The sequence below is a fragment of the Loxodonta africana genome, chromosome 9, assembly GCF_030014295.1.
Source record: "Loxodonta africana isolate mLoxAfr1 chromosome 9, mLoxAfr1.hap2, whole genome shotgun sequence".
In the NCBI taxonomy this organism is placed as follows: domain Eukaryota; kingdom Metazoa; phylum Chordata; class Mammalia; order Proboscidea; family Elephantidae; genus Loxodonta; species Loxodonta africana.
The window spans coordinates 111,072,848-111,086,277 of NC_087350.1; the positions used below are offsets into that span (position 1 = coordinate 111,072,848).

General features: G+C 40.9%; 2 protein-coding genes and 1 long non-coding RNA gene across 12 annotated transcripts in view; 1 reads left to right on the forward strand and 2 right to left on the reverse strand.

Moving 5' to 3' along the window:
- Nucleotides 1-6,083, forward strand: part of BRD10 (bromodomain containing 10) — a 97,158-nt gene extending 91,075 nt beyond the window's left edge. For all 4 annotated transcript variants that reach the window (XM_064290528.1, XM_023545276.2, XM_010587953.3 and 1 more), the window contains 2 exons: nt 1,129-1,316; nt 2,446-6,083. In XM_064290528.1, coding sequence (XP_064146598.1) covers nt 1,129-1,316; nt 2,446-6,083 — 3,826 coding nt within the window. The remainder of the gene's footprint in view (nt 1-1,128; nt 1,317-2,445) is intronic.
- Nucleotides 6,084-7,321: 1,238 nt separating this feature from the next.
- On the reverse strand, nt 7,322-10,265 carry LOC135232318 (uncharacterized). The gene is made up of 2 exons (XR_010322865.1): nt 9,295-10,265; nt 7,322-8,903 (listed from the first exon to the last, which is right to left on the reverse strand). It is a non-coding gene; the product is annotated as an uncharacterized LOC135232318 (long non-coding RNA).
- Nucleotides 10,266-11,837: 1,572 nt separating this feature from the next.
- Nucleotides 11,838-13,430, reverse strand: part of MLANA (melan-A) — a 68,429-nt gene continuing 66,836 nt past the window's right edge. For 6 of the 7 annotated variants that reach the window (XM_064290533.1, XM_064290532.1, XM_064290531.1 and 3 more), the window contains one exon: nt 11,838-13,247. Coding sequence is in view for 1 of the 7 variants with exons in the window: in XM_003407353.3 (XP_003407401.1) it covers nt 13,179-13,247 (69 nt within the window). In the remaining 6 variants the exon portion in view is untranslated. The remainder of the gene's footprint in view (nt 13,248-13,430) is intronic. The other variant, XM_003407353.3, reaches the window with a different exon arrangement.

Genomic DNA, 13,430 nt, shown 5'->3' on the forward strand with positions numbered 1-13,430 from the left:
TGTGTGGGGAACTCCTGTTTCGAGATGAGATGAGAAGGCAGGGGTGACAGGAGCTGGCTGAATGGACACGGGAATACAGGTGGAGAGGAGGAGTGTGCTGTTTCATTAGGGGGAGAGCAACTAGGAGTACCTAGCAAGGTGTATATAAGTTTTTGTATGAGAGACTGACTTGATGTGTAAACTTTCACTTAAAGTACAGTTAAAAAAAAAAAAAATCCCCTGAAGTCTTCTTAAAAAGAAAACAATAGTTTAGCTTACCTAGTAAAGAAAAAAGTCTTCCTTGAGCATTATACTCTTTTAAGAACTATCTACATGGGACAAAGTGACAACAGCGACTCAAAAGATTAGATAGAAGCCTTAGGGTGCAATGAATTTATGTTAATGGGGGAAGAATAACTCAGAAAAGAAGGGTGAGAATGGTTTCACAACTTGAATGTAATCAATGTTAGTGAATTGTACATGTAGAAACTCTTGAATTGGCGGTATATGCTCTGTATATATTCTCAACAAGAAAAAAAATAAGATTAAAAAAATATTGATAGGAATAATTAGAATAATTTTAAATTTGAAAAAAATGTATTTCTAGTGAGACCCAAAAGTTTACCCATCATTACTCCCAGGATTAAATGATGGGTTGGTTTATTTATTACTATTTTTGTGTAATGGTAAAAAAAAAAAAAAAAAGTACTGTTCCTTAAAAACCCAGTGAAAAAAGACTTCGATTAATTTTTTATTAAATGACTTCTTAAACTGTATTGGAAGACTATCTCAAAATTTTCCTGTCAGTGCAGGCAAGAAAAAAATTACCTTTTTCTCATTTTTTAAGTCTTAACAGCAGTCTTTAGAAAGACAAACAGTGGTCTATATGGTCAAATACTTTATTCTAAAATTTCAGAAATAATCATTTTAAGCTTCTTATGCCTTTATCCTAGATTTTGTCTTATTGAGAGACTAGTCTGTCATTGGCAAGATTGAACTGAGCATCTTAGGCACCTTTGAGATTAAAGCATAGTTTTAGTGACTTAATTAAAAATATTTTAGTATATAGGTAAAAATGTTGAAAGTTACGTTAGCTTTCAAGAGTTTAATACAAGTGTATTGTTTGTCATATTGGGCATTTAATTTTAGGAGCCGCCTAAAGAAAGACTACGATGATTTCAGAAGACAGCCTGATCATGATAAATTTACCAGAGAACTGTGGACTACTGAAGAAGGTGAAGGAGACCCTGGAAAAGACTCTCCTCAAATAGAAGCCGGCAGGTCTGTAGACCCAACAGAATCTCTAGATATCCTGGAGAAAGATCATCTTGATTCAGGTAAGCATTAAACTATTTTTAGTCAACATTAAAAGCACAAAGAAAAGTTTCCGTTTGTTCTGTGGAGGTAAAGGATAATCTAGTCAATGAAGTGTATTGATTGGGGAAGGAGGTTTTGAAGGAGTACTACATCTGTACAAGACGTTTCTTGGAGTCATTATTACTTTTTATAGTTGTTTCTGGAGCCAGTGCCTGACTGTGGGCACATCACTGCTTACCATAGATCTCACAGCCTTGATCTGTAATCCCTTAAGTTGTCCATCCCCTTCTTTTTATTATTCTAGTTTTGAATACTACTTCTGAAGTTTGCTTTAAATGAAACTTGGCAAGTCCCTAATACTGTGACGTTTGGGAGTTTTTTGTTGTTGTTGTTGTTTAATGAGTGACCCGAGATGATGGCTGAATGAGACCAGAGTGGACACATCATTCTGATGAAGATAATAGGCCGGGTCAGTTTGTCTGTAATTCATTTTAACTCATCAGATTATATTATTCTATAAATCTAGTTTCATAACTTTCTTTAGTTATATAAGGGGTTAAAGTTTGCGATTTAAAGTCTATTAACCTGTTGTTTTCCATGTCTTTGGTGAATTGAAAAAGAATGGCTTGTCATCAACCCTGTTTGACCAGATATGAACATAAATTTTTGTACCGTAAGGATGATTAAAAACCAGAAAAAGATGGCATTTTTGTGCTTTAATTCTCTAAAAATAGAATGGAATGGAGAACCTCTGTCTTTGGTGTCAGTGTTTTCCTATCCAAGGGAAAAAACTAGACTATTCCTTTTCAAATCTTAATTCTGAGCCCTAATTGCTAGCTTGATATCCCTTTAAAAAGGTAAAATTTTCTTTGGCACTTACACTGACAACAGAATTAGCAGACTTGGAGCAAAAACAGGTTTCTCATTAATAATAGGTTACTTATGATATCAGGATTACTGTGTCAAAGGTCACCTTACTTGTATCTCTATCAGTGTTGCTGAGGCTTTAGAATCAGCCTAGGGTAGATTTTTTAATAAATTGCCAGCTCAGAGATTGACTTCATTTTTTTTTTTATAATTGGTGGGTCTTACTACTGCTATTCAGTTGCTGTTTTATATAACCAGAATGCTTGTTTTTATGATTTTCAGATGATACGAAATTGTCAGAAATAGATTTTCCTATGGGCAGAAACAAGCTATTGAAAAAGGAATTGCCTTCTAAAGATGTACTGAAGACACTGCCTAAAACACTTAAACGGCAGTCCAAACAAGCTAGTTATCTGGATGATAGCACAAAAGAGCTTTCCCCGAGGAAGAAAGCAAAGTTAAGCACAAATGAGACGGCAGTTGTGAATTTAGAAGGTGACATGCAGATTGATTGTTTGAATGAATCGAAGCATACAGAGCCACCGTTTCCAGAGTCATTTGCCTCAGTGGATTCAACACCAGTGTCTACTCTCCAGAAAGGGACCAAACCTATTCAGGCCTTGCTTGCAAAGAATATTGGGAACAAAGTGACCTTAACAAACCAGCTGCCTCCTTCCACGAAGGCTCCTGCCGTGGAAAAGCGAGCGCTGTCTCCTCCAGAAGCAAGCTCCATAAAGCCAGCATTGGCCTGCCATGCCAGTAAAAAAGGCCCTTTGCAGATGGTATACAAAGTGCCCTGTGGCCAGTGGTTGCCAATAGAGCTCCATAACAGCTCTGTGAAGATTCAGATGCAGCCTATGGTGGATCCCAAAACAGGAGAAAAAGTCCTGCAGCAGGTTCTCATTCTGCCCAAGAATTTTGTGATTCAGCACAAGGAAGGAAAAGCAGTTGGGAAAGAAATACCCTCACTTCACCAAAAGGGTACAGAGCAGCTTTGTTCATCTCTCCCACAGACAGCACATGTAAACTCTTCTTTAGCGTCAGTTCTTGTCAACTCAACAGGAACTGTTTCGACCCAGCTACCTAGTACAGTTTTCAATAAGACGATTGCACCGTTGTCAAATGTGAGTAGTGCTAGACCACAGCCTTTGTCACCTATAAGGTCCGTAAGTAATTTTTTAACACCACCAGTTAAGACTAGCCAGAGTGAGGCAGGAAGACCCAAGAATGCAGTTTCAACAGCCACATTCCCCCAGGCCGTTGCTTCACCCACCGTTTCCTCAACAGTTCAGCCTCTGTTATCGGCAACGACACTAAGTGAATCTGCAAATCCTGGAAGTTCCCTCAACTGCTTTGCACAACAAACTGCTGATTCTTCTGAAGTAAAGCAAGAACTGAAGACTGTGTGTATAAGAGATTCACAGTCAATTCTTGTTAGGACACGAGGTGGGAACACCGGAGTTGTGAAAGTACAGACCAGTCCAGACCAAAACTCACCCAACAGTTTACCTTCAAGTTCAGTTTTTACTTTTGCTCCTCAGCTTCAGGCATTCCTGGTGCCAAAATCGACAACTTCCTCATCCTCTGCTTTTTCACCAGTAGCTGGAACAACTGCTTCATCTAGTCTCCCACGCTTTGGCCAAACACCGACTTCTGTTTCCATTCCAACCGGCTTTAATCCATCTGTGGGAAAAAATCTCAAACTTACATTAGGCCAATCCTCTTGCAGTGGTAATTTGGGCCACTTGATAAGTAAAACATCACCCATGTCCTCTTCTCCTTTGAAGTCCTCTGTTTCGTCTAGCCCTCTACTACCATCAACAACAAATAGTTCTGTTAGCGTAATTAGCATAGCAACAGGAAATTTTGGACAAACCAACACAAATGTTATTCATACCCCAACTAAACAGCAACAAGTAGATTACATCCCAAAAAGTTACCCTGTTACACAGTCTGAAGCAACAGCCACGACAAATGGAGATGTGATCAGCGGGACTCCACTTCCGAAGCTCATGCTGGTGTCCGCTCCCTCTGTTCTTTCTTCAGGCAGTGGAAGCGCAGTCACTGTGCCACCTGCATCGACATCTACAGGCCTTTCTGCCCAGAAACTAGTTTTTATTAATGCTCCAGTTCCCAGTGGCACTTCAGCCCCATCTGTTGTTGGGGAATCATTAAAACAAACTCTGCCTCCTTCCTTGAATAAAACATATGTTAAGACTCCAGAGCAACCCCAGATAGTGCTGATTCCCTCTACCGTGGGAGCACCAATAAAAATAAACCCATCACCAACTGTGTCTCAGATAAAGGATGTGAAAATTGGACTAAACATAGGTCAAGCAATTGTAAATACTTCGGGCAGTGTGCCAGCTGTACCATCAATTAACATATTGCAAAATGTCACCCCAAAAGGAGAAGAAAAAAGTAGCAAGGGCTATGTTTTGCCGTTGTCAACAAGTGGTAATTCAGTTCCAGTAAGCTCCAATCTTGTGAGTCAAAACACCACGCCTGTCGATGAGTCTGTGGGTTCTGCAGCAAGAGCAGTAAACGTGTTTTCAGTAACAGGAGCAAATGTACCTTTGGGTTCTCTTTCAGTGACCTCCACCTGTGCTTCTGTTGGGACACGACCTCCTGTTTTGGTCGGTGGAGATGATACCTCGTCAAGAATGATGCCTATTTTGTCAAACAGACTTTGCACGTCGAGTCTCAGCAACACTGTGGCAATGTCAACTGTGAAAACAGGACATCTGGCATCATCTGTTCTGATTTCAGCCGCACAACCAGCCGTGTCTCCTCAGCGTCTGCCATCAGCTTTGCAAACCCCGGTTACTGTGGCCTTGCCTACACCTGTGACCACATCCCCTACCATAATCAGCCCAGTTCCCCATCTGGCAGCGGCACCAAGAACCGCACATGTTGTCTCTGTCTCTAAAAGGCAACCTCGGACCTCTGTCCAGTTTCGGTCCCCAGGGGTTTCAACTGCAGTGCCAACACATGGAAACACAAATAAACCTCAAGCTGAATCGCCATCCCTTTCACCGAGTCCAGGTAAAATAATTAATATTTCCAATTTTGCTGCTCTGCCAAACCAGCAAACGTCTCCTTCTTCAGTAAAATCAACCCCCAGTTACAATTCCGCTCCCTGTGGCTCTACCGTTCACACTGCTGCAACACCATCAAATCTCATCAGTCTGGCAGGGGCTCAGTTCAGTGAAGCCTGTATTCAGCAAAAAATCGTCATCAACACCAGTACACCTTTGGCACCTGGTACTCAGATCATGATTAACGGAACCCGGTTTATTGTTCCACCACAAGGTCTTGGAGCCGGCAGCCATGTTCTTCTTATATCTACTAACTCAAAATATGGACCTCCCTTAGTTCTGAACAGTGGCCAAGGCATCCCGCCTACACCGGTAGATAACCCTGCCCAGAAGATCACACTAGTATCGAATAATTCTTTAAGTGGTCAACCTGTAAAACATCCCCTAAAAAGCTCTACAAAAATTATAAACTCTCTTGGAAATGCAAGTTCTCTACCCACAGTACATACAACAGCACAGATAGTAAACACAACTGCTAAAGCGTCTGTCCCCCTTCCGGCATCAGCGGTGTCGGTGACGTCAGTGATTAAGTCTCCTCCAGCTGCTCTTCTGGCTAAAACATCTTTGGTTTCTGCCGTTTGCTCTAGCGATGCCCCACTGCCAGGTAGTACTTCGGTGTTTCACTTGGACACAGCTGTCAAGAAATTGTTGGTCAGCCCAGAAGGAGCCATTTTAAATACCATAAATACTCCAGTGTCTAAAGTTTCTTCACTCTCTCCGTCCCTCTCTCAAATTGTTGTATCTGCCAGTCGAAACCCTGCCTCTGTCTTCCCTGCGTTTCAGTCGTCTGGCTTAGAGAAGCCTGACGCAGCTGCATCTTGAATTTAGATGAAACGAGCCAGTTTTTAAATAATGGGGCATTGTTTTGACTCCCAGAAGAATTTTAACTGTTTATTATACTGTTGAAAACATACTACACTAGTTGTTTTTTTTTTCCCCCTCTCTTTTTTAATGTGTCCTTTCATTAGCTTGCAGCAAGGTTTTGTTTGCTTGGGGAGAGAAAAAAATCTGTTGCGTTTTGCTCATTGGTATGAGTATGTTTTCAAAGGTTGTTTATAGAGGGTCAAGATTTACCTGTCTGTATAACATACATTGAACAAAGTCAAGTTTGACTGGTTTAGAGTAAGCTAGCCTTTTGCACACTTGCATTGACATGTTTCCTCCTGGATTTGGACAATTGCAGCATTTCTGCGCTATGGTATTCTGTGTCATTAGTGAAATCTTATTTTTGTTTCTGTAAAAATATACATATATATTTATGCATTGTGAAAATGCAGTCCATGGTGTAAAATTGTACATATTCCTAAATCCCTAAAAACCTGTACTAAACTATATGTACAAAGAACTATGCTGTCTTATTTATGTTTTGTTTACATAATGTATAGTTTTTTAAGTATTTTAGTAATTTTGGACCAGTGAACTGTTAGCAACAATGCAGAAGAATCTGCGTGTAATAAACTGAGTTGCTGTATTTCTTTGTTCGAATACCATTTTTAAGGTGTGTGCTTGTCCCGTTGAAAGGATGCGTGATATAAATGAAGAAGACAGTCCTTTACAAAAAAGAATTGTGGCTGGGAAATTTGGGTTAAGAATAGCTAGCATTCGTGTAGGGTGCTACAGGTAAGAGATATGTCCCAGGTCACCCAGCAGGTAGGTGACAGAGCTAGTACTTAAACTTTGTTTTAAATCCTTTTTCCATGGTTCTACCTTACTTATGTTATAAAATTCCACCATAGAGTTCATTGTTTTAACCTTTTGCTTTTCATCCACCACCAAATTTTGGCCAAGTTATCTGTGTTCGGGTTAATGTATTTGGAGTCTGTTTATACATGCCAGACACACTTTTTTTAAAGCATTTTATTTTTTAATAATTTTAGATTTCACAGGACGTTGCAAAGGTACAACAGAGAGGTCCTGTGTACCCTTGACCCAGTTTTCCCCAGATTTTTTTTTTTAATTGAGGCATTGGTTCATAGTGGCTGATTGTGCAAAATGTTTAAAAACATGAATTTTTTTAGAATAAAAAGTGAATGTAGATACCTTCAGTTGATTATGAAGTGTTTTCTGTTTTTTTTTTTTTTTTTAATTACAGAGGAATTATTTAAATTCCATGGTAAAGCAAAATTTATGGCTCAGCTGATTCTCAGGGTTTGACTTTGTGGTATTTCAGAATATCCTTCATTCTGAATAAACTGTAGCTTCTGTATTTATTAGCTCTTCATATTCATTATCTTACTTGAGACACCACTGGTTGTATACCCTTCCACATCCCTTCCACATCCCAATTATAGATACAGTTAAACCTCATCCCATGGAGTTAGTGCCTGCAGTTGACAAGAGTGGGCCTGCGTTGAAATGTGTTAGTTATCAGGTGGAGAGGGCAGTGAGGGTATTCCTAGAAAGCTGCTAAAGGCTCTCAAAAACCTGTATTTCCCCTCTAAAATAGCACCTTTGCCAGTCATGCCTGTGCCCTGTACAGTCACACTTCCCCTTTCCCTGTCAGTTTACAAAGGCCTTGGCTTTCAGGGGGAAGTAAGTCATGTGCAAAGGGCATTGCTTTGTACGTAGATGATGCTCAGTTAGTGAATATATTCACGAGCTCCACTTTCAAAACAGAACAACCTAAAACTGTTCATGTTTTGTACCAAAGGAATTCCCTAAATCACATCCAGATACTAATTTACTGAATTACCTGTGGCCTGATTTTTTAAACCCAATAAAGGACCTAAACTAATGAACCACTAAATCTCTTCCAACTCCAAAACCCACATCCTAGTGTGACCTTAAAAGCTCTTGTGTGATCTGGTGAACCTTTAGGGTAAAGTCTAAAATCATTGTGGCACTTCAGCCTGCTCTCCCCTTGCTCGTTGTGCTCTGCTTTTCTTTTAGTTCCTGGAAAGTTGGAGGTACCTCAAAGCCTTCCCAGATGCTCTCTGAGTTGTCATGGTCCATCACAGGTTCTCATTCCATCCTGCGTAATGCCCTCCTGGCCGGGCCCAGCCAGCATCGTGCTGCCGTGGTCACACAAAGTGAGAATACGGAAGAGGATTCTCCTTCGTAGCACTTACCTTGACAGCTGTGATAAAAGTAGCCGCTTGGCATTCATTGCTTTAATGTCTGCCATCCTCACTCCTGGAAAGCAGGGACCTTGTCTTCATCCTTATAACCCCAGTAACACACAATAGACCTTCAATATATATTTGTTGAATAAATGAGTACGAAATCCAGGTAGCTTCTTACCGTATTTCTAGATAACTTCTTAAAAAAATAGTATTCCAGTTTTTGACTAGAAATTTGACTGAATTAATGGATTTATAGAACCAAAAAGCCAAATTCTGTTTGTTCACCTCCAGTTTTGTAGATGAGTGTGCATTCTGGGATCATGGCCAAAGAGTACAAAGTCAAATTCCTCAGTTCTTTGTGTTCAGTGTTCTTTACAGGTCATCTGTAAAGGCAGCCATGGAAGGGAGGCATGTCCCCAAAGTGCTACCTGAAAGGGGTTCTTATGTTTCCACATTTACTATAGAATTAGGCCATTTGGGTGTCTGTACTCAGTTTCATTTTAAATATTAAAACATGCTGAAATAACACGCCTTCTTATGTATTAGCTCTTCCCTTTTTTCTTGTTTCCTATGGTTTTTCCTGCAAAACAAAAATTTTTTTTCCTTTGTGATTTGAAAAAGAAAAATGTATGTATATCTATGTATTTTACTAATCACAAAGGAAAACATAAAATTTAAGTCTGACTGTTAGATCCCTGCTCCCATTCCAAGCCTCTGATTTTATTGGTGTATTTAATAATTGATGCTAATAGTTCTATGATTAAAGTAGTGATGGCTGTAAATATTTACACTAAGATCAATTAAAATGTTCACTTAATTTAGTAGATCATTGGCTTAGGAAATAGAGTGAATTTAGAAATTTTTAATATTAAAAGCTTGAAAAGGCAAGTTCTGAAAATGATCTAAGGAGTTTGATGGGGTGGTTTCATTATCCAAAATTAAACTATAACTTGAGAAGATACACAGTTTACCTTCAGTCATTCCAGAAGTTGTTTTGCCATCACCAGAACCTGAAACTTCATTGTTACTGAAATGCTGTCATCTGCCCCGGTTATTCTTGCTCATTTATTCAATCAGCATTTGCACAGTATTGTGCTTGATGCTCTGGTAGTAGCAAGAAGGCTGAAGGATGTGGCAAAGATCAGAAGGTTCTTAATAATTCAGCTTGGAGTCAATCTGAATGGGAGAAACTTCTATAGTTAAAGAGTTATATATGAAGAAGTGATAGAGAATCAAGTGTGTGTGTTTACATGTATGTAATCTTCACCATCATTCTTAAATTATCAACATAAATTCAAAGCACCTACCCGGGATGTAAATTCATTCCACACGTTTATTGAGGACCATATCTCTAATATCAGAAGATGTAGGAATAAGATCCATCCCTGCCCTTAGTACAAAAAATAATAAAAGAATATAAATATCTCGGGACAACTTGGTCAATTGGCATAACATAGTTGACAATGGTAATATTCTACATCCTAGATTGGTGAGTAGTGTCGGGGGTTTTAAAAGCTTGTGAGCAGCCATCTAAGATACAACTATTGGTCTCTACTTGTATGAAGCAAAACAGAATGAAGGAAATCAAAGGCTCAAAGAAGAAACTAGTCCACGGGACTAAATAGCCCAAACCACAGCTTCCTCTCACCTGAGACCAGAAGAACTAGATGGTGTCTGGCTACCGCTACTAACTGATCTAACCAGGGATACAATAGAAGGTCCTGAGTAGGAGGAGAGGAAATGTAGAACAAAACCCAAATTCCTAAAAAAAAAAAAAAAAGCCAGATCTACTGGACCTATAGAGACTGGAGGAATCGCCAAGAATATTGCCATAAGATAACCTTTGAACTTGGATTTGAAGCTATTTCTGTAGGTCGTCTTTCCACCAAATAATAGAGTGGCTTATAAAATAAACACTATCACCTGGGAGTGATCTGCTCCCTTAAACAACTATGTGAGGCCAGACAGTCAACATTTACCCTAAAGCAAAGGTGAGAAGGCAATGAAGGGCAGGGAAGCTAGATCAATGGAAATAGGACAAACAGAATGGAAATAAGAATGCTGACACATTGTAAAAATTGTAACCAATGGCACGGAACAATTTGTATAGAAATCGTTAACCGGGAACTAATTTGCTGTGTAAATTTCACGTAAAATAAAATGTTGTCTAAAGAAGAAGTAAATGTCAGCGGAATAAAGAACTCAGAGTCTCGCAGGGTGGTGTCAGAGGTTTCGTGTAGGAGGTTGTGGTTGTGCTGTGACAAGTATGTGTAGAACTGGTCCTGCGAAGACCCAGCTTCTGAAGCATAGGAGTGGCATAGAGAATGGAGTGGCTAAATTTGAATGGAGCATAACCTATAGGTTATGAGGACCGGCGGGAAAGGACTAGGAAAGTAGGATGGGCTAGTTATTAAAAAAAAAAAAACCCGTTGCTAACAAGTGGATTCCGACTCATAGGTGACCCTCTAAGGCTGAGTAGAACTGTTTCTAAGGAGTGGCTGGTGGATTTGAACTGCCAGCTTTTTGGCTAGCAGCAAACTCTTAACCACTGTGCCACCAGGGCTGGTGGTAGAGGACTGAGAGATGTTCTGAAAGCAATTGAGGGAGCTGCTGAAGCTGTTAAAGCGAAGGTGGTAGCGTTCCTTGTGAGACAAGGAAAATTAACTCGCAGGGTTACTGGGAGGATTATATGAGATGATGGCAAATACTTGACCCAAAGCCTACCACCAACCAAAAACCCGTTGCCGTTGAGTCAGTTTCGACTCATAGCGACCCTACAGGACAGAGTAGAACTGCCCCATATGGTTTCCAAGGAGCGCCTGGTGGATTCAAACTGCTGACCTTTTGGTTAGCAGCTGTAGCTCTTAACCACTATGCTACCAGAGTTTCCAAGCCTACCGCACAAACCAAAAAAAACCCATTGCCGTCAAGTGGATTCTAACTCATTGAGACCCTATAGAACAGAGTAGAACTGCCCCCATAGAGTTTCCAAGGAGTCCCTGGTGGATTCCAACCGCTGACCCTTTGGTTAAGCAGCCGTAGCACTTAACCACTACTCCACCTGGGTTTCCACACACAGTAGGTGCTAATAAATGGTAGCTGCTACCATTCTTCACAGGAGCCTGGGTGGCACAGTGGTTAAGTGCTCGGCTGCTAACTGGAAGGTTGGAGGTTTGAATCCACCAGCGGGAGAAAGATGTGCCATGCTGCTTCCATAAGGATTATAGCCCTGGAAACCCAATAGGGTAGTTCTACTCTGTCCTATAGGGTCACTGTGAGTCAGAATGAGTCAGAATCGACTCCATAGCTGTGGGCTTGGGTTTTTGTTGTTGTTTTTTTTTTTTTTTTGGTGGGGTGGGGGGGCATTATTCACCTCACTAAAGACAGGGAAGCTAATAGGATGTATGTAGTTGGGCCAAGCAGGTGGTGTGGAGACCTGGTATCTGACAGTAATGGTAACAACAGAGAGGCGAGGAAGGAAGCAGAAACTTCAAGCACCCATGAGGTGCTATGCTGTGGAATACTTACCAGTGATGCGGAGGGAGCCACCTGCATGGGGCAAGTGAAATACGTGAGGGGGTGGAGGCAAGCAGTGTAAGCCACACTCTGAGAGCGGATAGCAGTCTGGGGGGAAAGACAATAGAAGTGATAGAATTACTTGGTTCACTCTTTTTTTCTTTTAGGTGTGCAGTGGCTCAGTCAGGGAATCACTAACATCCCCCCCTTTGCCACACCCCACCCAGCATCACGCTGTGGCAATTGCCCATCGATGGAGAGGGACATAGACTGAGGATAGAGGAAAGCGCTTTTCATTTAGGAAAACTTTTATTTGACTAGATAAAAATCAGAAACGTTTCAACAGCAAAAACTCATGAACAAAAATTTGAAAGGTTGAAAAGAAATTGAAAAACAAGACACAAATGGTTGCAAAACATTGCCTTCCTAAGTCAATCCATGGAAACCCTGGTGGTGTAGTGGTTAAGTGCTACGGTCGCTAATCAAAAGGTCAGCAGTTCGAATCCACTGGGCGCTCCCTTGGAAACTCTATGGGGCAGTTGTACCCTGTCCTGTAGGGTCGCTATGAGTCGGAATCGACTTGATGGCAACTGGTTGGTTTGGTTGAAGTCCATCTATGAAGTTCAACCAAATTTTTAAACTAATTTTTAAAAAGGTTTTGTTGGAGGTGTCTTTGTGTGTGTATGTGTGCGGGGGGATGTTTTGTATTTTTTTAAACCAAAATTTATTGAGGTTAATATTATAACTTTTACAGAGTTCTTACAACAGCTCATGTATATATATATGATCTTTATTGTTTTAAAGTTCTCTTCCTGGATGGTGGTGGTGGTGGTGGTGGTGGTTGCTGTCCAGTTGATTCCAACTCATGGCGACCCCACGTGTGGGGAGTACAACTGTGCTCCATAGGGTTTCCAAGGCTGTGACCTTTTGGAGGCAGATCACCAGGACTGTCTTCCAAGTTGCCTCTGTCTTTCAGCCGCCAACCTTTCAACTAGTAGTCAAGCACCTAACCGTTTGCACCACCCAGGGAACCATACTTGAATTCTACCCCTCAGAAAATAACACCATGGATTTATTCGCAATTACTACTGGCACAGAGAGTATCATGCGTGACAAGGTTTATTGACAAAGTTTTTCCCAGTTTAATATTTCTCATAACTTCCTTGCTTGGTTAGTATTGCTAGTTGCTCTCCTAAGAATCGGACACTAACTTTAGTATGGGGGGGTGATGCACACTGTCCCCACGGCATTCCAAAGCAGAACACGAGTCGTCTAGATTGAATTCAAGCTGAAGCGTGGAGCCAGTCCTCTGAGCGTCTCTCAGGTCCCATGCTGGCTCTCAAGGTGAGTAAGGTGGGGGAGACTGTTCCGCAGAGAGTTTCTCATAGGCAGGTGGAGCATTGGGGACCTGTGAGAATGAGAAACGGAGAGCAAGGGCTTTGTGTTTATGCTTTCGCGGTAGCCTGAAACTTCCTAAGTGCTCACTTCTAATTTCTGCCCAATACGGTTGCGGTTAGTTTCCATCGAGTCAATTCCGACTCACGGCGACTTCACGTGTGCCGAGTACAACTGTGCTCCATACGGTTTTCAA